The 23,134-nt window shown below is 39.2% G+C and overlaps 2 protein-coding genes across 7 annotated transcripts in view; one reads left to right on the top strand and one right to left on the bottom strand.

The window, feature by feature from the left end:
* rapgef2b (Rap guanine nucleotide exchange factor 2b) overlaps positions 1–6,975 on the bottom strand; it is a 104,256-nt gene extending 97,281 nt beyond the window's left edge. For all 5 annotated transcript variants that reach the window (XM_085469291.1, XM_085469306.1, XM_085469295.1 and 2 more), the window contains exon 1: positions 6,291–6,975. In XM_085469291.1, coding sequence (XP_085325417.1) covers positions 6,291–6,359 — 69 coding nt within the window. In that variant the 5' untranslated portion in view covers positions 6,360–6,975. The remainder of the gene's footprint in view (positions 1–6,290) is intronic.
* Positions 6,976–8,788: 1,813 nt separating this feature from the next.
* spmip2 (sperm microtubule inner protein 2) lies at positions 8,789–23,034 on the top strand. Of its 2 annotated transcripts, XR_014922410.1 has the most exons (6): positions 8,789–8,953; positions 9,443–9,672; positions 9,962–10,020; positions 18,748–18,813; positions 22,116–22,655; positions 22,904–23,034. XR_014922410.1 is itself a non-coding variant. In XM_085469285.1 (5 exons), exons 1-5 carry the CDS (start codon positions 8,890–8,892, stop codon positions 22,965–22,967), a joined length of 483 nt encoding a protein of 160 aa, XP_085325411.1. In that variant the 5' UTR covers positions 8,789–8,889; the 3' UTR covers positions 22,968–23,034. The 2 variants fall into 2 exon arrangements, 1 of the variants encoding a protein (XP_085325411.1); XM_085469285.1 differs by lacking the exon at positions 22,116–22,655.
* Positions 23,035–23,134: the final 100 nt, after the last annotated feature.

Below are 23,134 nucleotides of genomic sequence, written 5' to 3'. Positions count from 1 at the left end.
GCCCTCAATGCAAAAACATCCAAGAGCACAAAATGAAATTAGCAACCACAAAGTGCAGAGTAAGCAACTCAAAAGCCAGCAGGGGTGTCTGGATAAACATTTCAGCCATTGTGTTGCATTAACTTTCTCTCACACTCCATTGTTGTAAAAGGAACACAGTTTAGCTCAAGGAAATCGAGGATACTTTCAACTTCTGTGAGATAAAACACTTTTTCAAGTGCCTCCCCTGAAGATGAAGTCTACCCACCACACTTGTTTTCGTGGGTCAAAGACAAAACTGGGTCGAGCTGCTGACAAGCTCCACAACAATGATATTTGATATGATTAGTGCTAAACCAGAAAATGAGAACAATTGATGCACCACTTTCCCTAAAAACATATTTCAAAATCTATTTTTAAAAAAAAAACAAAAACAAAAAAACATCATAAACTCGTCTCCAAATTCACCATCGCCGTTTAAGCACAGAAAGAAAAAGAAAACAAAATAAAATCAAATGTGCATGTCTCTGCAGCCTCAATGAACCAGAATGCAATGCAGCCACAACTCACATTTTTGCAGATCTACTTCCAAACAACTACTGAGCAAAGTACATCATTTCTCCCAAATTCTTCTCAGCTGGAAAAACTATCCAGACAAAATATAAATAAAACAAAGCAAAACCTAAAGCTAACGCCAAATCAGCCAAGTTGAAAACCAGCTGAGAATACACAAAAATTTAAATGACTTCACATATTATCACAGCTGGAATACAATCATCACCCTAATTAATGTCAAGCATTTCTTACAGGATTCATTTATACATCCCTAACAGTATTTTACATGTTCGCATAACTTTATTGTAGAAATACACCCCTATTACCCAAAAGCTGAAGAGCTTTAGCTATGGTGCTTTATAGAATAGTCAAAGCTGTTGTGTGCTTAATTTGTTTCAACCTTTGTGGTGCATTTAAACAAACTACTCTGGATTGCCATTTTCATTATTAGATTTTAGGGAGTAACTGGCACGCAGGGCTACACAAACATCCTGGTGTATTCCAGTAAGTAAAACCGCCTCAGGAATGTAAAACATGCCTGCCTTGTATTCAATTACGATATCAGACATTTATATGACCGATGGACTGTATAACATCTATAAATGTCATCTTCTTGCAGTAAAACAGGTTATAAGATCAAACTTTTTCATCAGCAGCATCCTATACAGTCATGAGATTTAAGTCTTTTATGATATATTCAATAGCTTTTATGAGTCTACCTACCAGCAGACAACGCTATGCTTTAGTGCCATCGCAACATCATAAAAAAAAAAAAAAACTAATGGGGAAAGAAAAAAAAGAAAAAAAGATGTGCACGTATGATTTAAATAAGTGAGTAAGAAACTGTGCCGGTCTTCTTTGAATGCATCATATGTTGGGAGGTCCCCCCCCCAGTCCTTCCTGAAATCATCCCCTGTATTTAAACTGGGAAATGTACGTCACCGAGACCGCGGTGTGTGTAACCACTTCAGTCTGTATGCAGTCTCCGCTTTCAACACAAGAATAACATGTGACATCACTTTACTTCTACAGGGTTACTGCTGCAGAGTGCCTGCAAACGCCAAGGCAAGCAGCACCTAAATATACAGGACAGACTGGAGGTTTGGAGAATTAGGAAACCTTGTGCTGCCTAGGAAGATTGCACCATTAAAACTTCTGCATATAAGAAATCGAAGGGGAAAAAAACACTACAGAAGTTCATCCTTGTTTTTCAACCAGTGATTGGGATTTAAATTGATGTTTCCATAATTCTGACATCGTTACAAAAATAGAAAGGTAGCTAGAAAACAACACCACACTTCAAAAAAATAAAAACAAAGCTTTGGGGTTCTCAGACATTCTTCCTCCTCTAAAAGCATCCTGACGACTTTCCTCTTCCTGACTGCGCTAAGCAGGATGCTGAGCGCCAGGGTGGGTTTGTCCATATTAGTCATTTTGCAGTCTGGCAAATGCTTTTATAATCAGCCATAGGTAAACTGGTTAAAGTGGTAAAAGCTTTGCTGCATCAAAAAGAAATTTTTTTTTTTTTAAACTACTGTTTGTACTTGCAAAGCAATCGATCATAAATGTACACATTCAAGATCATAACACATTCTAAACTAGTGACTGGACTATTTTACAATCAGAAACACTGAAGATGTTTGGACTGGATTGACTAGTTCTTTACCTTACTAACTGCAATTTGCGAGGCTAAATAATGGCCATTACATTCACCCAAATTCATCCATCTTCCCCCTAGTGTCTCTTATAAGGTCACTGCAGGTCTTCTCTGATCTCTTATGCTGATCCAGAATATGTGGAAACAATGCAAAGTAGGCAGCGTGTCCTTCCAGCTATGTGACTGCGAAACGGGGTCACAACAGCAGAGGACTGTTGTTTGTGGCCTTTAGCTTTGCCACCTGGCTAAACAAGAGGAGAGATGTCAGTCCTGCATCCATCTACTTGCTGAAAATAAACCAGAGCCACAACTGCGCACCACAGAAAGACACGTATGTGCACATTTTGGTTCCAGCAAAACTAAATGAAGTGATATCACTCATTAATTCATTTTCAGTCTGTGCAAGCTGTCTTTCTAAATCTTCAACCCAGCTAATTTCACTGCATTTATAACCCATTTTAAGTGGCCAAACAGAGACACTGAATCCACTTAAATGAAGTTTGCTCTTGAAGATTTTGTTCAATTTAAACAAAAACATAACAGAACTTTATAAACAAATGAAAATCTCACACTTCTTATTTAAAGGTCAAAATATTTAGGAATAAAACTAAAGAAGAAAATGTTTGAAAGTCTTACAATAACTGAGTGATGGTGTGCGTATTTGTTAGAATATACTGGGCAAAAAAATTAAATAACACAATGATAATGAATGGAATATTAAAATTGAGCTAATTAGCCAAGCATGTATGCCTTTGTCCTCAAAGACTTACACATCAGTATCTCTCCTGAAGCTGGCTCGCTGTCATTTGTACAGAGATCAAAAAATAACAGACAGTCATGAACTAAAGCAGTAAAACCACAGACAAACCCGCATTTTATAGTGTGTAAAGGAAATCCGTCAACAACAGAACTAAATCAAAATGCCTGGATTGGGAGAAAAGTTAGGATCATATGAACAGAACTAACGGAAACAACACAACAGTGCCACTGGGAGCAAGTCTCAGAAAAACAACGCGAGTTTCAGAAACAGTGCTTTAACTGAAGGGAAGTAATTCTCTGTGTAGCATAGGTTTGAATTTGTATATAAAAGATATCAGATTAAAAAAAAGATATCACAGATCAAATATCCATGTCATATTATCTTAATTTATGTCACTGCTGGAAAAAAAGCAATGCTTCAGAGAGAAAAATGCATCCTTGTCCTCCAACTCCTTCCCTCTTGATTATTCTTTGACCTTAAATGTCAAAAATTCAGGGCTCTTCCTTCCCTTTACAGTGCAAAAATATATATAAATAAATTGTGCAAAGGACAGAGAGCAACAGTGCCGGCCAGAACACTACCTGTCAAGTGGTCAGCTATTTAACCTGCCGTATGCTATAGGTCAAATCCGACTGTGTGGCGAGTCATGAGCGATAAAGACAGATCCCTCTAACTGGTGGCTAATCCTGACAGAGAGGTCCTGCCAACACCATTAGGATAAACTGCGTGAGCCAGCACAGTCCCGAGACATTTGAAAGGAACACTTGGGAAAGGTGCTGGTACAGAAAAACAATGACAATGTAGCTGCAGAGTCATAAGATTTCCATATAGTGGTTTCTGCAGAAAAAGCAGAGGCTTTCCAGGAGCTTTTATTCCTTTGGACTTCTCTGTAACTGTAAAACAACATGGATGCATTCAAATCCTGTTACAATGTCCCAAATGACACCATCATTCTCAATCACAGTCGCTGTTAAAATTGCCCTAGTCAGCCTTGCTGTTCATTTTTCTTCATTGCAATGACCTATGGGATCTGGGAAGCATTTTCCTCCTTCCAACCTGTCACTCACTCACTCAGAAGTGCAGAGACTTCCTACAGTAAAGCCCTCTGGGATGAAATGTTTGCATACTTACACAGCATGATTTGATACCGTGGCTCCAAAGTGCTCAAGGACCAGAGCCATACCACTGATTTCTTTTTTATTATCATTTTACAGAGTCTTCCAGAAGGTCATATTTTATTGAAGTATTTTAATCTGACACTTTTCAAGCCAAGAAATTCCAAGTGCTTAATATCTTCTCACATACTCTTGGCAAGTTAGGACTGCCTCATAAACAGCCCTTTGAGATGGCCATAAATAAAGCTATGCTGATGTAAATTCTTACAGGTGGGGTTGCAAGTTGAGGCGGGTTATGCTTTAGACATAGATCTTGAGAGGATGCCAGATATAGGAAAAATGTTTTTGTTTTCGTTTCCTGAGAAATTTTTCAGAAGAAAAAATAGATTGACACAAATTTTTAAATTAAAGCTTCTCAAAAATGTGAAGCATTTCTTTACAGACAAGAGAGTTAATTCAAAATATACTGATCAATAATAAATGCTTATCATTAAATGGTAACAAACCAATCTTAGATGAGCACAGCTGCTAGTGAGACAAGCCAAATTCTTTATCCAGTTTCCATCACCATGTTGGCATCTGTCACCCATACAAATTACAACTTGCATAAAGCTGTAAAGACCATGAGCCTAGGGCAGTTAATGTGACACCAGTGACACCATAATTGTTTCCTTAATGTCAGACAGACATGGGCAGAGGCTGTGCCACTAACTGTAGCTCTCTGGTTCAAGTGATGGACTATCGATTGTCCATTATGTGTAAAGCTTTTGGCACCGGAGCCGTGGAGACGGCTCAAATGAAATGATTTCAGCTTCACAGCCAAACTGGATTTATATTTGATCTCTGCAAAAATGCAAAGCATAACGTCCTATATCTGATACCTTACCAGCCTGGGTGTGTACAAGCATGTGCAGCTCAAAGGGTCACAACCACAGCCCACAGGATTTGCATGTTCAGGCAGGATATGGATTGCACTACAAACTTCTCAGAGGTAGGACAAAAACATAACAGTACTGAGCTTTAGACACAAGTAGCAGGGAACTGTTTGGAAGATTTTTTTTCCTCCTGATTTTAACTGCAGGACAAGAAAAGCACCAATGTCTGTCCATTCCCACCACAGAAACTGTGTGACAAAACATTAATGGACCACTACTACTAGTCGGTGAAGCGGTATCAAAAGTAACCTATAGGATAGTCATCAGAAGCATTAGTCTGTCAACGTCTACCATAAACCGGGGTAATGTCCAAATTTACAGCCCAGTATCGTCCACGCGCTATCTGTGGATTAGCCTCTTGTCCTTGACTTTCATACAGGGATGTGCCTGTAGAGTAGGTATGGGGCGGCACTGGCCCTCAATGTACTTCCATCTCACTTAAGTATTTGTAAGTTATTTTGGATGCATCTTTCGTTCGTTTTAAAAATAAATCTATTACTATACCATGTTGGTGTTTTTTAAATTATTATTATAGCGCTAATGCTGCATCTCCACCTGCAATGTTAGTGTGATTTACGCATTAATGCATCAATTTAAAAAAGTGTATATGATTCAGCACAAACATGTTTTATTTACTATTTTAAGGCTAAACCTTTGTAATATTACAGTAGAGGATTATGCATTTTACATATGTTCTTAGTCTGAATACTTCCTTCCCTACTGTAACATTGTTTAAACTTTTCATGTGCACCATCTGCATCAGGGCAGTGTGCTGTCTGACTTTCCGCCCAATCACAGATTTTCTACATCCTATTCATTTCTGATCAAACGGATTTCCTCTGGGCTCCCTTGCCCTTTTCTTTGTCTCCTTTGTGTTATTCTCTTTTTAAACCCTTACACATATCTCTGCCACCCTTATTATTTGGATTTTGTTGCATGCAAAAAAAAATCAGTTTTGCAAGAGACGACGTTTGCGACTTGCAGAGATGTAAAACCACAATACACAGAGCGATGCTATACGCCACAGGCGGGTTAGAGTTCCACCAATGGCCGCAGCTCCTGTTACATTAAGTAGCCTTGATTATCTCTGCTGATAGAGGGCTTAGCGGGATGTAGCCGCTGAGACGAGCTGAATGGCAACAGTTGCACTCAGAAACACTGTTTAACTGTTACACTTTAAAATGTTGCAATGCTAAAATGTTGCAACAAAGTGACAAAAAACGGCGGAGGCTACTAATTTCCATGAAAATCCAATTAGCAACAACATGCAATGAATAATTTCTTCTGACCTGTTGCGTCCGTTCAGCCGGATTCTTCATCACAGCCTGCCGAAAGCTGTTATCCACGTAAGACGCCATTGTTTTGGAAGAAGCCGTCTAGAGGATGTGGAATTCCTTATCCTTAAAATTACCTCTATCCAGGGGCAGGATATATACAAAACAAGTCCCCCTATTGTCTTGCTTTATTCTCGTCGCCTGTGCTCAGATGCTAGCGGGTAAGCTGGGAGTGCCCTGAGCCAGGCCACGACTGGAGCCAGACAGCCGAGCAGTCTCCTCAGAGTGTCTGTCTTTCTGCTGCCCGTGCCGAATCCGGCTGCCAACACCGGTCCCCACCGGGGAGGAAACTTCCTTTAAAAGCGCCGGTCAAACTCCCCCTCTTAAGAGTTATTTTCTTAGCGTAGAAAGTGTTGTCCCTTTATTCAAGCCAGCGTTCATTAAAGCCATTCCTTGTCTCTTCAGCATTCTGCTCTGCTAGCGACGGGGGAGAAATTCCATGTAAGGATCCAGCAAACAAAAAAGTGAGGAAATAGCAAGCGGCTAACCCGTCAGCAACCAGCTCACGCCCATTATCAGAGGAAGCCTCCCGTCCTCTCACTGAGAAAATCTACTATGTTTGCATTTTGATGGAGCTAAAAGTCAAGATAGAGCCGCCGCCGCTCTGCTCTGTTGTATGCCACCATGGTGACTGACATACCGAGAGCATAAAGACCAGCGGAGTTACCAGTGGACGTTACTTACAACCTTTCAAAATAATACCCCCAAATGACGCTAATAAAAAGACAATGAAGGCTGTGGAAATTTTAGGCAAAATATACATAAATAAATATGCATTTGGGTGTGTTTTGCATCATTTTCCTCACTTTTATGCAAGGCTTCAATGCAAAAATTACCTTTGTTTATGACCGTTTTTAAAAAAAGAAAATCAGTCGAGTCCACCTATATCAATATAGTAAGCTGTTATAGAGAAATATTTTAGTTTCTTCTTTAAACGTGCAGGTTTTTGAACAAGGTTATTATTTTCCCTACAAGTCCGCTTTGGTTAAGAAATCGTGCTGTTCTGTTTTGAAGGGACCACCGTGGCATTTCCTGTCTGGCTGTTGTTGTATTTCACTTGACAGAGATTATTGTCACAAGGAGGCGGCTAATCATGGGCGAGTCCATTTAACAAAAAAGGGAACGGAGGGCGTAATGTGGCAAAAAATTATGCTTTGGCTCCACCAAGTGGCTCAATGAGGGATTACAGCTGTGAGAAAATACGAAAATATGAACCTTGGTGTATAATTCATTGTTATTTGATCAATGCAGTGTTTCCTTCCTGTTTTAAACAAGCAGCTGTACCACCCTTATTGATGAAATCTAGCACACACCCTGAAGACTGAGTTGCTACCTAGGTTATTCACTCCAACATCCTTCAAAATTAAAGTCTTGTTTAGACCAAAATCCAGAAGACAAAACATTTTTCTGTCAATTTCAGGCCAAAGCTGATCTGCAGGTTATGGCTGTACTCCAGTGTCAGATGGGACATCTTACCCTATTAAATGTGTTATCCCCCAGGGGTCTGTGTTGGGGCCACTTTTATATTTTCCATTTCCCTCCCCTTTGTATCCATCTTTGAAAAATATAATATGGCATCACTGTTATGCTGATGAAACATAGTTTTACCTCTCATTTACAGCAGACTGTCTGTGTTCACCAACAAGGATGTTTAGCTGCCTTGATCAATGAATTGTGAAAAGTTTCCTTAAGAGTTCCTTCGCTCTGTTAATAGTCTGAGGAAAGTGGTTTTTATGCTTTACAATTGGATTACTGTAACTCCTTGTACATGGGGTCAAGCTTTTTCAAGATTCTGGCTTGATTAGTAAGCCCTTAACATTTAAGCTTTACAAAACTTTTCTGCCTTGGCGTAACTTAGATTATTATCTGCTCTTTTTCAGTTCCCCGCTCACGTGGAGTGGACTTTTTCATTTGCTTTACAAAGATTCTGAAACAGTTTTTCTTTTCATATTAAATCAAACTGTAAAGACTTTTTCAAGTCCACTCTTAATACCCTGTTATTTTTGCATTCATGGTTGGTAGTTTCATTGAGTTTCCGAATAAATGAATACATTTATTTATTCATTCATTCATTCATTTCATTTCATTGTGTAATTGGCTTTTCACTCTGTTATTTGCAGTTTGTTTATCTCTGCTGTTTGCGTGGTTGCTATGTGCTTAATAACTATTCTCTTTTCATTTGGTATTTCATTGCTTCATCAACAAGGTTTTGTTTTTATTATGCAGCAAATGGAAAGCTGCTTTTTAATGTACTTAATAAATAACAATTAATTTACTTATAACCAGGGACAGGATATATTTTACTTAATTTTACAGGGCTTGACATAAATAAATACATAAATACTTCATATAAATAAAGGAGTGAATGGGCATAGTTCAACACTTAAAGTATAATCTGCCTTTAGGCTGTAACTAGGATACAAGTAATGATTCCATGACAACCAGCCATGGCCCTGAGGACAGAGCAGACTGCTGGGCTCATGTTATCACCCATGGGTGGCCATTATCTAGGTGTATCTAGTCTGCAACTAGTCCAAACATAACAGGAAGAGAAATGATGCAAAACAGTGAAACAACTGCAGGACAGCCACAGTATGGACAGAGGATGATTTTTACAGGTAGGCCGATGTATGCAGAGAAGATGCTTTTATTAGTTTCTTCAACTCACTAAAGTTCTGGGGGATCAAATTATGAAGTTAAAATTAGAGCTGAAGCAATGTCTCTGCTGCCATATCTATAATACTTTATGAGTGTGAGTGTGTTGGAATTAATAAGAAAGTATTTGCTGCCAGATAACTGTAACCCAGTTTTCTGTAATTGTGCTTTAAACTGCACACCATGGTTGATCAATTATTAAATATTCAAGGAAATGGTGCATGTCCAAGCAAATATAGCTGCAACTGGACACATGATGGCACTATAACCTGAACCAAACTGACTATTTGTGCCTGTCTGTGTTTGTGTATAATATAATAATATTTATTAAATCACCTTAAGTTGAATATAGACTACATTTTTATGGTACTTAAGTTTATTAAAGCTGTGAATAAAAGCTTTGAGTTTGTTTGTATTTTTTTTTTTTTTTACCTGCTTTATCCACTCACCAGGTCCAGATGGAATCGGAGACTATAGGCCAAGATCCAATTACTTTACCCGGTACATCGGTGTGGGTGCCACATCACCTGAGGCCACAGGTGACCTCCGTTACCTGTGCCGAGCTCCACCAGATGCCCTCCCACCCATTCCCAGGCAGAGCTATGTGGGGGAGGTGGGCTGGGGATGGCAATATAACCAGCTGTTAAACAGTGGGACGCTGCTCAGCAATATGCAAATTAAGGTGCAACTAAAATCTACCGTGTGCGGCTTATGCAAATGAATAAGCAGAGGCAGCATCTTCTGTTAATGTGCCACAAAGTCACATTGAGATTTAACTTTGAGAAACTGATGGACAGATGATTTATCAGCCTTGTGACATCATAAATATTTATTGCTATATTTTTGTTAAGTCGCATATTTTTAACCATTAATGAATATTTTTCACGCAGTCTTCATTGTGATCAATTTATAAATTGAATCATATACACGTTCAAAAAATATTACATTAATCTTCATTATTTTTTTAACAGAAAACAGACATACGGGCATCGTTGGAGAACAGAGTCACTCAAAAGTTTCAGAGCACAAAGTAAGATAGAATGCCTTTTCCCTTTGCTCAGAGAGCTATCACACATGTGTGCTTTGTTATGTGGATACGTGAGAACATCTCAGGTTTGCACTGTGTTGAGTGATTGTAAGTTATCTACCTCCACATTCATAATGTAACACTTCCACTTCATCAGGAGCATGCAGCTCCCCAAGCTCTGTAAAAGAAGTAGGCCAGACATAAACAGACACACAGACGTCATAAAAACAAACAGGAGGTTTATGTTATTCTTCAGCATTTTTGGAAACAGTGCCGTATCAAAAATTCAACATCTTTGCATTAACTGGCTTAAAATTATATTTATTGGTACAGTAGATAATCAACTATTTAAGAGCCAAAACAGTGAACAGAATCCTGTAGATCTGCTACAACCATAAAAAGTAGGGTGACCAGATCTCAGCAAACTAAATGTGGTGCAAGGAGTTGGTTTGTGTGGGACACGTTACTAATACTGAAGGGTAGACTGAAATGACTGAATGTCACATTACAGGACACCATATTTTACTTTGTGGCAAATAAAAAAAAGTAACTATAGCAAAAACTTAATGTGTTAAAAAGGAATTTAAAAAATGAATTTTCTCTTATCCGCTCAAGATCAAAATGACTAGAATACTTTGGCAATTCAAGGCTTACTCCCAGACGGCAAGGTGTTCAGGTTCTGCTGCTGCAAAACAAGCCCAAGGCTGAGGCTGCATTTACCTAATTTTAACACCTGCAAAGGACCATGTGATTTTTTTCTGTTTTCATATGTTTAATGGGATAAAGCAAGACCTTAAAAAGTGCATGTCTCCCACTGTGGGCTTTTGTAAACTAATGGCCATTAAAATGTGGGACATCATCTTTATTAATGAGACTGAGGAATAAAAATGCTGTGCAGTGCCTCAAAGTAGATCATCTCATCTTTGTGAAAGGCCCAGTTTGAATATATGATTGATTAAAGCATCTAAACAGTTTGCTAGATGTAATAAATGCAGAGAATTAGACTATGGCATAGCCATCAGTTCAGTATTTACAGGAGAGTTTTAGTGGCATGATGGCAGTGGTTAATATTAAAAAACAGGACAATACATTTGAATAACAGTGTAATATGAGAAAAACTGTATTAAAGAGTACAGTTGGAAAGCCCCAACTACTGTCACCTGTAATTCCCTTTATCTAAGCTTATATTATATTATGTTTTGTTATATATATATATATATATATATATATATATATATATATATATATATATATATATATATATATATATATATAGACAAACGCTACAAAAGCTGCAACCACCAAGTACCTGCAGAGGGTCAGGCAAGTCCTGAGGAGTCAGCTGAATGGTAAGAACAGGATCCGGGCCATCAACACGTACACCCTGCCCGTGATCAGGTACCCTGCTGGGGTAATAGGCTGGCCAAAGGAGGAGATAGAAGCCACTGACATAAAGACAAGAAAGCTCCTTACCATGCATGGAGGGTTTCACCCCAAGTCCAGCACCCTGAGGCTGTACGCTAAGCGGAAGGAAGGGGGCCGGGGACTGGTGAGTGTCTGCACCACAGTCCAGGATGAGACAACGAACATCCAAGAATACATTGGGAAGATGGCCCCAACTGACCGAGTGCTCAGTGAATACCTCAGGCAGCAGAAACCCAAGAAAGAGGAGGGAGACGAGGAACCATCATGGAAGGACAGGCCCCTGCACGGTATGTACCACCGGCAGATAGAGGAGGTGGCTGATATCCAGAAATCCTACCAGTGGCTGGACAAAGCTGGACTGAAAGACAGCACAGAGGCACTAATCATGGCAGCACAAGAACAAGCTCTGAGCACAAGATCCATAGAGGCTGGGGTCTATCACACCAGGCAAGACCCCAGGTGCAGGCTGTGTAAAGATGCCCCAGAGACAATCCAGCACATAACAGCAGGGTGCAAGATGCTAGCAGGCAAGGCATACATGGAACGCCATAACCAAGTGGCCGGCATAGTGTACAGGAACATCTGTGCCGAGTATAACCTGGAAGTCCCGAGGTCAAAATGGGAGATGCCCCCAAGGGTGGTGGAGAATGACCGAGCTAAGATCCTGTGGGACTTCCAGATACAGACGGACAAAATGGTGGTGGCTAACCAACCGGACATAGTGGTGGTAGACAAACAGAAGAAGACGGCCGTAGTGATCGATGTAGCGGTTCCGAATGACAGCAATATCAGGAAGAAGGAACACGAGAAGCTGGAGAAATACCAAGGGCTCAGAGAAGAGCTCGAGAGGATGTGGAGGGTGAAGGTAACGGTGGTCCCCGTGGTAATCGGAGCACTAGGTGCGGTGACTCCCAAGATAGGCGAGTGGCTCCAGCAGATCCCGGGAACAACATCTGAGATCTCTGTCCAGAAGAGCGCAGTCCTGGGAACAGCTAAGATACTGCGCAGGACCCTCAAGCTCCCAGGCCTCTGGTAGAGGACCCGAGCTTGAAGGATAAACCGCCCGCAGGGGCGTGCTGGGTGTTTTTTTTTTTTGTTCATATATATATATATATATATATATATATATATATATATATATATATATATATATATATATACATACATATATGTGTGTGTGTGTGTGTGTGTGTGTGTGTGTGTGTGTGTGTCTATTGCAGTTTCTGTATCAGCACAGCTACTTTTCTAGCCATTAAAGGATGTTTTGTATTGATTTTCTTCTTCACTTTGTCATCCATGTGGATGTTTCATGATTTTTCCTTTGTTCAGGACAGTTTTGCTTTCTGGTCTGAAACATTGCAGTTTCCTGGGACCAGTATGAGACACGGTTGACAAGGCTGTAGATTTTTATTCTTGTTGCAGGCGTCATTCACACAAATATTTTTCACCATCTTAGAAAATCAGTCTGTTGTTTTCCCACAAGAAAGCCAATAAAAGCTACAAATGCAAGATAGACAGGACTCTGTAAACCAGATGGGAAGGCACACAAAAAGCACAAAGCAAAGATGAATACATTAAGTCAAGAATGAGAAACAACAAAGGAAAAACAAAACCACTGTGTCGTGATATCTTAATGACAAGCTGGGAACAGACAGACACACATTAAGAGGCTAAGCCAAATGACACTTTTGATTTCAGCAAGGAAATATTATTCATATATAATGGAAAGCCATTCCAAATCTGGAAAATACTTACAAAGAAACTGTAATATTGTAAAAACTAGCTGAACAGCATCCATCTGATCAGCCACTGGAGCCACCCAGATTTTCCCTCCTTCATTGGAAAAAAAAAATATGTAATGTTGAAATGATCATTCCAACTATGAAATGTGCACATTTATGGAAATTGTTCCTTCCACAGCTCATAATCCCTCAGAAATGTCTGATAGCTAGTTTTCCGAAATCTGCCAACCAGTAAGAGAAAACATAAACTGTAACATAAAAACAAATCGAGACTATACATCTGCCCAGGGAGTGGAGTGAGGACACATTAGGAACCTCAGACATGAACTCACAACTTCTTAAAGGAGCCATTGTAGAAGAATACAGCAGACCAGTAAAATGTACTAAAAATTATATTTGAAAGTTTTAATAAAAAAAACCCATAAAACAAAAACAAGAGATAAGGTGGCATGTTTTCAGAAGCTTCAAAAAGACACAAGCTCTAGGAGATGAGAGGGGGCGAAGTAAGTTAAAGATCTCGTTTAAAGGAGAATTTGATATGCTAAATGATTTGCAAAGCCAGCAAACAATATGTCAAAATGCAGAGTGCAAGACACAGCTGATCACATTTATGACCATTGATGCAGCTCAAAAAGCTTCTCTCGGCTGTGCATGCAGCTACTAATCCCTTCCTTGAAGAATCCTTTCAGTAAAATATGTGACATGCATGAAATATTTGTAGGTGGTTGTTCGAGGAGAAATTATCATTTCAGAGTCAGGCTTTGCTATAGCACTGCACACTGGAAATGTGCATAGTCCAAGCCACAGACTGTATATAATACAGAAATAGAGTTTTAATTACAACAACATGTTGGTTCAGGCATGCACCAGTTAAATTCTGAAAAGAAGGGCATGCTTTTATTTTTCCTAAGGCTGACAGTCTGAGAACTGGCACATCTATAAATGTGAACTAACTCATATAATACAGAAAATTGTGCTAGTGACCTTCCATGAGGCTCCAACAGCTCCCAACCATTACATGTAAATGTTGCTTCAAAGTAATTTTCTCATTTTATAATTTCATCTTTATACTGCTAGAAGTTCAAAATATGAACTATTTTTATTCTTTCTTTAGAAAATTATTATTTTTCACCATCCTACTTTTTAAAATTTCACCCTTTAATAAAAAAATATTTTCATATGAACATCCTGTGCAGTGACAAAAACGACTCCCCAGGGATTTAATAGGAGTTAAAGTCAACCACTTTAACTATTAGTCTCCTGCCTCAAACCTCAAGCCTGCACATGTTTTTGTAACAAATAATATGTTCTTTTTGAAGCTGTATGTGATGTAAAAGTGGTTTTATTAGGGAAAATCAATGGCCTACATGCAGTGTTGGGGAGTAACAGAATACATTTACCACAGTTACGTATTTAAAATACAAAATATGAGTAACTGTATTCCGTTACAGTTACCGTTTAAAAAGGTGGTATTTAGAATACAGTTACTTTGTTGAAATAAATGGATTACACGGCGGTATTTTCCTGTTTCATATTGTGGCGGGTCAGGACTGTTTGGGTTTTGTTTGAGTGCTTCCTTTACATGTGTGTGTTCCTTCTTTTTCCCTTCAGGCTTAGAGGGAACATGTTCTGCCCGGTGGTGTAGGGTCCTAATTACTCCAAGTTTGTGTTCCAGATGGTGATGGGAGTCAAAGAGGAGGTACTGGTCCGTGTGTGTGGGCTTCCGGTAAACCTCGATGCTGAGGTTGCCATTCTCTTCAATGTGTGCAATGTGCACAGCGCAGTCCAGGAAAAATGGTAAATGGCCTGTATTTATATAGTGCTTTACTAGTCCTTAAGTACCCCAAAGTGCTTTACATATCCAGTCATCCACCCATTCACACACTGGTGATGGCAAGCTACATTGTAGCCACAGCCACCCTGGCGCGCACTGAGAGGCGAGGCTGCCGGATACTGGCGCCACCGGGCCCTCTGACCACCACCAGTAGGCAACGGGTGAAGTGTCTTGCCCAAGGACACAACGACCGAGACTGTCCAAGCCGGGGCTCGAACCGGCAACCTTCCGATTACAAGGTGAGCTCCCAACTCTTGAGCCACGATCGCCACGGAAAGGCAAAAAGTTGTCCTTTGTGTCTTCCTTGGTGAACTTGATGTTTTTATCCACAGCGTTAATGTGCGCAGTGAAGGATTCCACTTCTTGTGTCTTGATTTTGACCCAGGTGTCGTCCACATATCTGTACCAGTGGCTGGGTACTCTTCCTTTGAAAGAGCCAAGAGCCTTTCTTTCCACTTCCTCCATGTAAAGGTTGGCTACAATAGATGACACGGGGGAGCCCATGGCACAGCCATGTTTTTGTCTGTAGAAGCCTTCGTTGTATTTAAAGTATGTTGTGGTGAGGCAGAGGTCTAACAGTGTGCAAATCTGATCGGGTGTGAAGTTGGTCCTGTCTTCCAAGTCGTTTCCTGACAGTCTCCGCTGCCTCCGTGGTGGGTATGCAAGTGAAGAGAGAGACTACATCAAAGGACACCATGGTTTCATCTGGATCCAGGGTAAGTTTCTGGACCTTTTCGGTGAAGTCGGTGGAGTTCTTGATGTGTGTGGGGTGTTCCCCACAAGAGGGGCAAGGATGGTAGCAAGGTGTTTTGCCATGTTATAAGTGGCTGAGTTTATGCTACTGACTATGGGTCTGAGTGGGACAGCTTCCTTGTGGATTTTAGGAAGTCCGTAAATGCAGGGTATGGCATCCCCTGGGTAAAAGCGGTGATATGTAAGGCGGTCAATGATTTTGTCCTTTTCAAGGTCCTGAAGGCAAGTTATAACTTTCTTTTTGTAGCTGCTTGTGGGGTCTCGCTTTAACGCTTCGTAGGTATTGTTGTCACTGAGGAGAGTAGTGATCTTTGTGTGGTAATCTGTAATGTTTAGGACCATGGTGCATCTTCCCTTATCAGTTGGTAAAACAGTGATGTTGTGGTCTTTGCTCAGGGAAGCGACGGCCTTCTTTTCTTGTATTGTGAGGTTGGACGGAGGGACTTTGGCACTGGAGAGGGTGGCCGAGACTTTCATCCTGATTTGCTCTGCTTCTGTCTGTGATAATTTATTAATCCGTATGGCGGTTTCTGTGGCTGTGATAAGGTCCACTATGGGCAACTGTTGCGGAGAAATGGCAAAATTGAGTCCTTTGGCTAATACTCTCTTTTCAGGTTCAGTGAGATTCAGGTCTGAAAAGTTATACCCGTTATGTGTCTGTGAGCGCGAGGAGGGAGAAAAAGGAGAGTGGAAAACTACGAGTTGTCATCGAGCAGAAACGGGAGCTGGAAGCATGTAAATATAATAATAACCACTGCAGCCAAGAAGAGTGCCTGACCAGCCCAGTTGTAAGTAAGCTATTAAGACTCGACTGTACACCGTGTTCGTGTTTCTCTCCGAAACAATAAGTTCCGTTGGAGCAGCCTCTCCAAGGAGAGAGCCTCTCTCTGTCTCTCGCTAGCAAAGTTGACCCAGACAACAAAGTAAAGCTATTTTTCGGCTACGAGCCCGACACGGAACCTGAAGTATTAGCCAGAGGTCCCTTTACTACGTTTCGGAGCCGCGGACCTTCAGTAATAGTAATAAATCATATTCATGTAGTTGTAAACAGCATGATAATATCTTAAGTTATCCAAATACTCTTATTGAGTAACGTAACGGAATACATTACAAAATACATTTTGGGGCATATATTCTGTAATCTGTAGTGGAATACATTTTAAAAGTAACCTTCCCAGCACTGCCTACATGTGATTTTCTGTTAAAATGACAGAAAATGTTATTTTCAGAAATAATAATATACATGAAACAGCGACAATCTGAGTAAAAGGAAATGACATCTCACTCTTAGAATGAAGGACCTCACTGTTAACGTTTGATTAAAAAGCTTGTGAAAAGGTTACACTTTTCACAATCTTGAGCTTAAAAGAATCTTGCGGGAAAAACAGTTCTTTTATTATAGCAATGTACGCCTTTACTCACTGTAATGCACAATGAATTTATGAACATCCTTCACAGTGTAATCTGGGATAGAGAGCTTTAAATAAGTTTCTCTGCAAAAGTTCTGACAATCTGCTTCAGGCATAAAAACTTGTCTAACGGAGGGTTCCATCCAGAAAATAACAGTAATCACAGGTTTAGTATTGTTTATCAGAGGTCCCGCTCCCTTCTTAGAGTGTCACAGATATAGACTTTTGATTCTTATTTGAGCAGCACCTGGTAATCTGTCTCTATAGCAAAAACGATCACATCCTTATATCTGGTGTAGATAACGGTACAGATTGTTTACTGTAAGAGAAAACACCAATTTTTCTATAACAAGCCACACAGACATCAATTTCTTGGGGTCAGCTGCAATTTTCAGGCAATATCATCGTTGCAATAGGATGCTCTAAGTCTCACACCCACATAAAGCCATGTGGCGGTTGAGTTCACTTGAAAAAGAAAAATGTATGCACACTCCAAGAAACAAAACACTCCACATATAGTAAGAGTGGAAGGCAGAGTCAAAATCTTCAACATGCAGGGGCTCCAAAAGGTCTTTTCTGGTTCAGAGAATCTTTGAAGAGATCTTTGATGTGATCACCAGTTAAAAACAGTCTGATCAGTTTTTCCCCATAGGTCTAATTAAGTGGTTATTACATTTCAGGGTTATGATACATAAAATAAATAATTTCTTATGAAGTTAAAATGTATCATTTATACATAAGACCCGAATCACACTGTAGAAATGACTGGAAGCAGATTCTACCCACGCAATTAAACATTAGAATCATCCAATAAAGAACTTATGAGAAACATGCAGTATTTATATGAGTGTAACAGCCAGGATTAAATTACCCCTGTCTATCGTGACATGTCAAAACTATTGCGTGGAAGAAAAAAGAATATTTTGCCAGCAGAATGATAAAGCATCATGTATCATTTTTTGAATCATTTTTTTTAATTCAATTGCAGAATTGGTAAGTAAATTAAATACGGCAACATACGGTAGCCATCTCATATCCATATAGCAGCACATATGTTTAAAATGTATTTTTAAAACAAAGAAATGAGAATGTATGCATGAGCACACATAAATCAAACTGCACTGTGTATTAAAAGTTCATCTGTGGATTATGCATTAATGAATTAGTAGATTTTGGACTGTTAATTGATGGAAGATTAGACTAGCAAACAGAAACAAATAATTAATTGTAAATTATTTTAGCATGATGTTTTCTTTTTTCATTCACGATTATGAAATGAAAAAACAAACAAACATCAAAGTGTGACTTTTTGTTCAGCTGATTGAATGAAATATTAGCTTAATATAATATTATGGCTGGTGGTTGTCTGATCTCTTTAAACAAATATATCCAATGAGTGTGACCTAATATGATAAGATGATAATTGCACTACAATCAGGCAAATAGCTATTTTTGTGATATATGGCTATAAATTAAGAGTCGGAGAGCATATCTGAGAAGTCCATAGTATAAATAGTGTTTTTAGGCTCAATGGTCCTGTTGACCATTAACATCTGTTATCTTGTAGCTCAGCTGATAGCAGAGGAGGGACAAGAGTGAAGGTGAAGGGCCCAAATGAGACTGGAAACACAAGGTAAGTTTAAATGTATATACTCTGACCACAGGCAATGATTGTACACCATACATCTTTAATAATGTTAAAAATCAGAAATGGATGCACACGTTTCAATTTATTTTAGGTTTTTTTTTATCCACAAAGTTTAAAGAATTATACATACAGGTTGTTGCCGGTTGTTCTGGTATATTGTGCAAAGTGAATGAAATAATGAAAAAAGAAAACTAGCTCCAAATTTTTCATATTCACCTCAAACCAATAGGTAGACCAGGGGTGGGCAGTCTCAGTCCACGAGGGCCGGTGTCCCTGCAGGTTTTAGATCTCACCTTGGGGAAACTCACCTGAATCACATGATTAGTTCGTTACCAGGCCTCTGGAGAACTTCAGGACATGTTGAGGAGCTAATTTATCCATTTAAATCAGCTGTGTTGGTTCGAGGACACATCTAAAACCTGCAGGGACACCAGCCCTCGTGGACTGAGATTGCCCACCCCTGAGCTAGACCATTGAAACTTGGATATTGGATCTTGTCCAATTGTCCAACAGGACAATGATCCCAAACAGACATCTGAACTGGTTTCAGAATGGATAAAGCTACTGTTATAGTTTTCTGGTTATGATGTCCTTGAAGTCTGTTCCTCTTCTGTGTAGAGGGCCAGGGTCAGTTGAGCTCCTTCTCCTCCCTCTGGGGCAGAGCTCAATCATCATTATGCTGCCAGATATACCAGTTCCTCATCAGATCTGAATTAATTCCCAGTACTAAAGGACCAGTCGGTGCTTCCAGAATCTGCCAGATAGTCTGCTTCTACCAAGCATTATCCTTGTCGGGCTCAAGAGCCAGTACACTACCTGTCCCTTTGAATTAGTCCACTCACTATGCTCTGTCTCTGGGTACCCCCACTTGGACAACCTCCCAGCAACAAGTAGGAGAATCACTATGACACCATCCGTTAAACTCCCTGAAGAAGAAGGTAAAAACAAGGAAAACTGTGACTCTTATCGCCCAATCTCTATCTTAAATGTGGATTATAAATTATTTACATCCATAATCACAAGACGCTTAGAGCCATTTCTCCCAGATCTGGTGGATGAAGACCAGACAGGGTTCATTAAGGGGCGACAGACACAAGATAATATACGACACACATTGCATATAATTAACGAAGTTAATAAAGAGAAAATCCCAACAGCCTTAGTGAGCTTAGATGCTGAAAAGGCCTTTGATAGAGTCTCTTGGATATTTCTTTTTGCTGTTTTGAAAAGAATGGGCTTTAACAGTACCTTCATCGAGTGTGTACAATCCTTTTACCACAGGCCATTGGCTAGAGTTAAAATAAATGGGGACCTGACAGACAGTTTTGAGCTCTTCAGAGGAACCAGGCAGGGTTGCTGCCTGAGTCCAGCCCCTTTTGCTCTGTATATCGAACCTTTGGCTCAGTATATACGGCAAAGTGCAGACTTAAAAGGGGTTTTAGTTTCTAAAATTGAACAATGAATAGGTCTCTTTGCTGATGATATAATTATATACCTACAGGATCCTGACACGACCTTTCCTCGGTTGATTAAAGCATTAAAATATTCAAAACAAATATAAATTAAAATGGGATTCAAATAAGATCAAATATTTAGGTGTCTATCTAACTAGCGAAATAAGTACACTATACGAGGAAAATTGTGTAAAGATTAGTAATACAATCCAAAAAGATTTGATTAAATGGGCTCCACTTGTCATGGACCTTAGCTCAAGAATAGAGGTAATAAAAATGAATGTGCTTCCTTGACTACTGTATCTATTCACTTCATTGCCAGTCCATATACCAGATGCACAATTTGGTAGATGGGATAAATTAGTTAGTAGATTTATTTGGAAAGGGACAAAGCCAAGAATAAGATTTAAAATACTCCAATTAAGTAAAGAAAAAGGAGGACTTGCCCTCCTGAATTTCAAGGAATATTTCTATGCAGCCCAGCTGAGATATATTGTTTACTGGTGTTCACCGGATTACAACTCAAAATGGAAGCATATGGAGATAAATTATTGCTCATCATGTCATCCACAAGCAAGATTGGGAGAAGAAACTATCCAGTCTACGAACACAAATCTCATTACTGAATTCACTATTAAACTCTGGTGGATTATAGTGAAGAAATATAGAATTATAGAAGACTGTAAATTGCTGATTTGGCCTGCATATTCTTGAAAATTCCAAAGTGGACAATGGGATAGTACATTTTTAAGATGGGTCAATAAAGGAATTACAGCAATGTGTACATTAATAGATGGGAAAACATTCAAATCCTTCGAGAATCTACAGAGACAATTTGGACTGGATAAATCAGATTTATTTAGGTATTTTCAATTAAGACATTTTTACAATACAGAAATTAGGAAGAAGCTCTTGAGAGAAGGAAGCCATATAATATAAATAATAACAGGTGCATATAAAAATCCTCCATTAAGAATTTTATCGAAATTATATAATGGCCTGCAAAATTTGAATAGGAATGAAACATTATATATCAAACAAAAGTGGGAATCTGAATTACATCTTGAGTTGTCAGAGGATGACTGGCGATCCGTATGTCTCACACAGCATAATTCCACCAGCTCTAGACGATGGAGAGAATATGGCTGGAAAATGTGATTAGGTTCTTTATTACTCCTTATATCAAAAGCAAGCAGCTGAAAACACCCCAACGATGCTGGAGATTATGTGGAGACTGGGACGCCAATCATTCTCATGTGTTTTGGAAGTGTAAAAATATCAAACCTTACTGGGAAAGCATTGCAGTAACAATGAAGAAAGTGCTGGGGTATGACGTGCTGTGTGAGGCACGAGTAATGTATTTTGGAATATGGGAAAATGTAAGAAAGGAGGACCATTACTTGTTTAAAATTATGTTGTTGTCGTCAAGCAAAAAGGTAATAACAAAAAACTGTCTGAAAAGTGACCCTTTAAAATTGGAAGAATGGACTGATGTAATCAAGGACATATATATAATGGAGAAAATGACTTACACTTTGAGACTGAAATCTGACAAACACCGAAAACAGTGGACAAAATGGATAGCCTATAAGACTCACTCAGCCCCATAAGGCAGGGACCTCTCCTCGTTGTTGTTTTTTCTCTCTTCCACAGATTAGGTGTCCTTTATTCCTTTTAGTTAGTTTCTTTTGTGTTCCTTTTTCATATTTTTGTTTGCATGTACTATAAAATTGGAAAAAAGTACAAAATAAAAGGTTTAAAAAAAAAAAAAAAACAACTCCCTGCATCTCCCTTGAAGGACTGAACTAACTTCTCTCTCCTCTCTCTCCCTAGCTGAATCCTCTCCATGAAACCAGCATCCTGTTCAATTCCCCCTCTGGCCATCCTTTCCCCAGTGCTTCCGTTGAATTAATGAAGTCCAGAAACCTGTACCACTGTCCATATCATGTATGCTTCAGAAACCTCCACTATGACAGTAGCTTCATATTAAACTTCTGGAATGGCCTCAACCTTATTGAAATTGTTTTGATTTAAAAGCAGGATTGGTGCCAGGATACTAACCATTTAAATAAATTCTACCAGTTCTGCCAAAAAAAGGGTCAAATATCCAGCCAGTTTTGCCAGAAGCTTGCTGTTGGCTACTGAAAGCAAGCAGTTGAGATGAAACTTGCTAAAGGACATTTAATCAAATTTTAGTGTATATTTGAGACTGTAATCTAGACCCTGTGTGGGAAATTCAGAGTAAATTCAAACGTTAATACCCATTTCCTGTTTGTTTGTTTGTTTTTAAATGATCAGAGATGTATGCTGTACAATCATTCCAGGAAAAGGAACAGTGGAAAGAAATCATTAAATGTCTGACTATGACTAAATGTAAGGCTAAATGAGAAATTATACTAAGTACATGCCATTATATGTTATCACTTTAATAATGTATTAGAGTACTAGTCCTCTTTACAGAAATTCATAATAACAATGAAACTTGTCACACTTTCTTTAACATAAACGATGTATTGTAATACTAATACTTAATTTCCATAATTTAAATTAGATACTTAAAAATGGTTGCACAGTCATTTCTAACTTCCCGTCTTCTCTCTTCTGATTCTTTTCCCTCTCAGTACAGGAACCACAGGAGGATGCAGCTCAAAGAGTCACTGCAGTGAGACAGCATCCTCCCTCTGAGTCTCATCTCCCTCAGTTTTTCAGGTGTTAGCCACTTTTATTCTTAATAAACCAAAGATATGCTTATGCCTGGTCTTTGTGGTGCTTTATTTATGCATTTGTTGTTGGTCATATGCATAGTTATAGTTAAGATTGGCTTTAAATTAAGCCAACTGTTGGTGTCAGTG

Source organism: Copadichromis virginalis, linkage group LG2, assembly GCF_057382275.1.
Source record: "Copadichromis virginalis isolate Kocher_CV1m ecotype Utaka linkage group LG2, C_Virginalis_male_GT1.1, whole genome shotgun sequence".
Classification (NCBI taxonomy): Eukaryota; Metazoa; Chordata; class Actinopteri; order Cichliformes; family Cichlidae; genus Copadichromis; species Copadichromis virginalis.
The sequence above is the reverse complement of the archived record's forward strand: the minus strand, read 5'-3'. Positions and strand labels throughout refer to the sequence as shown.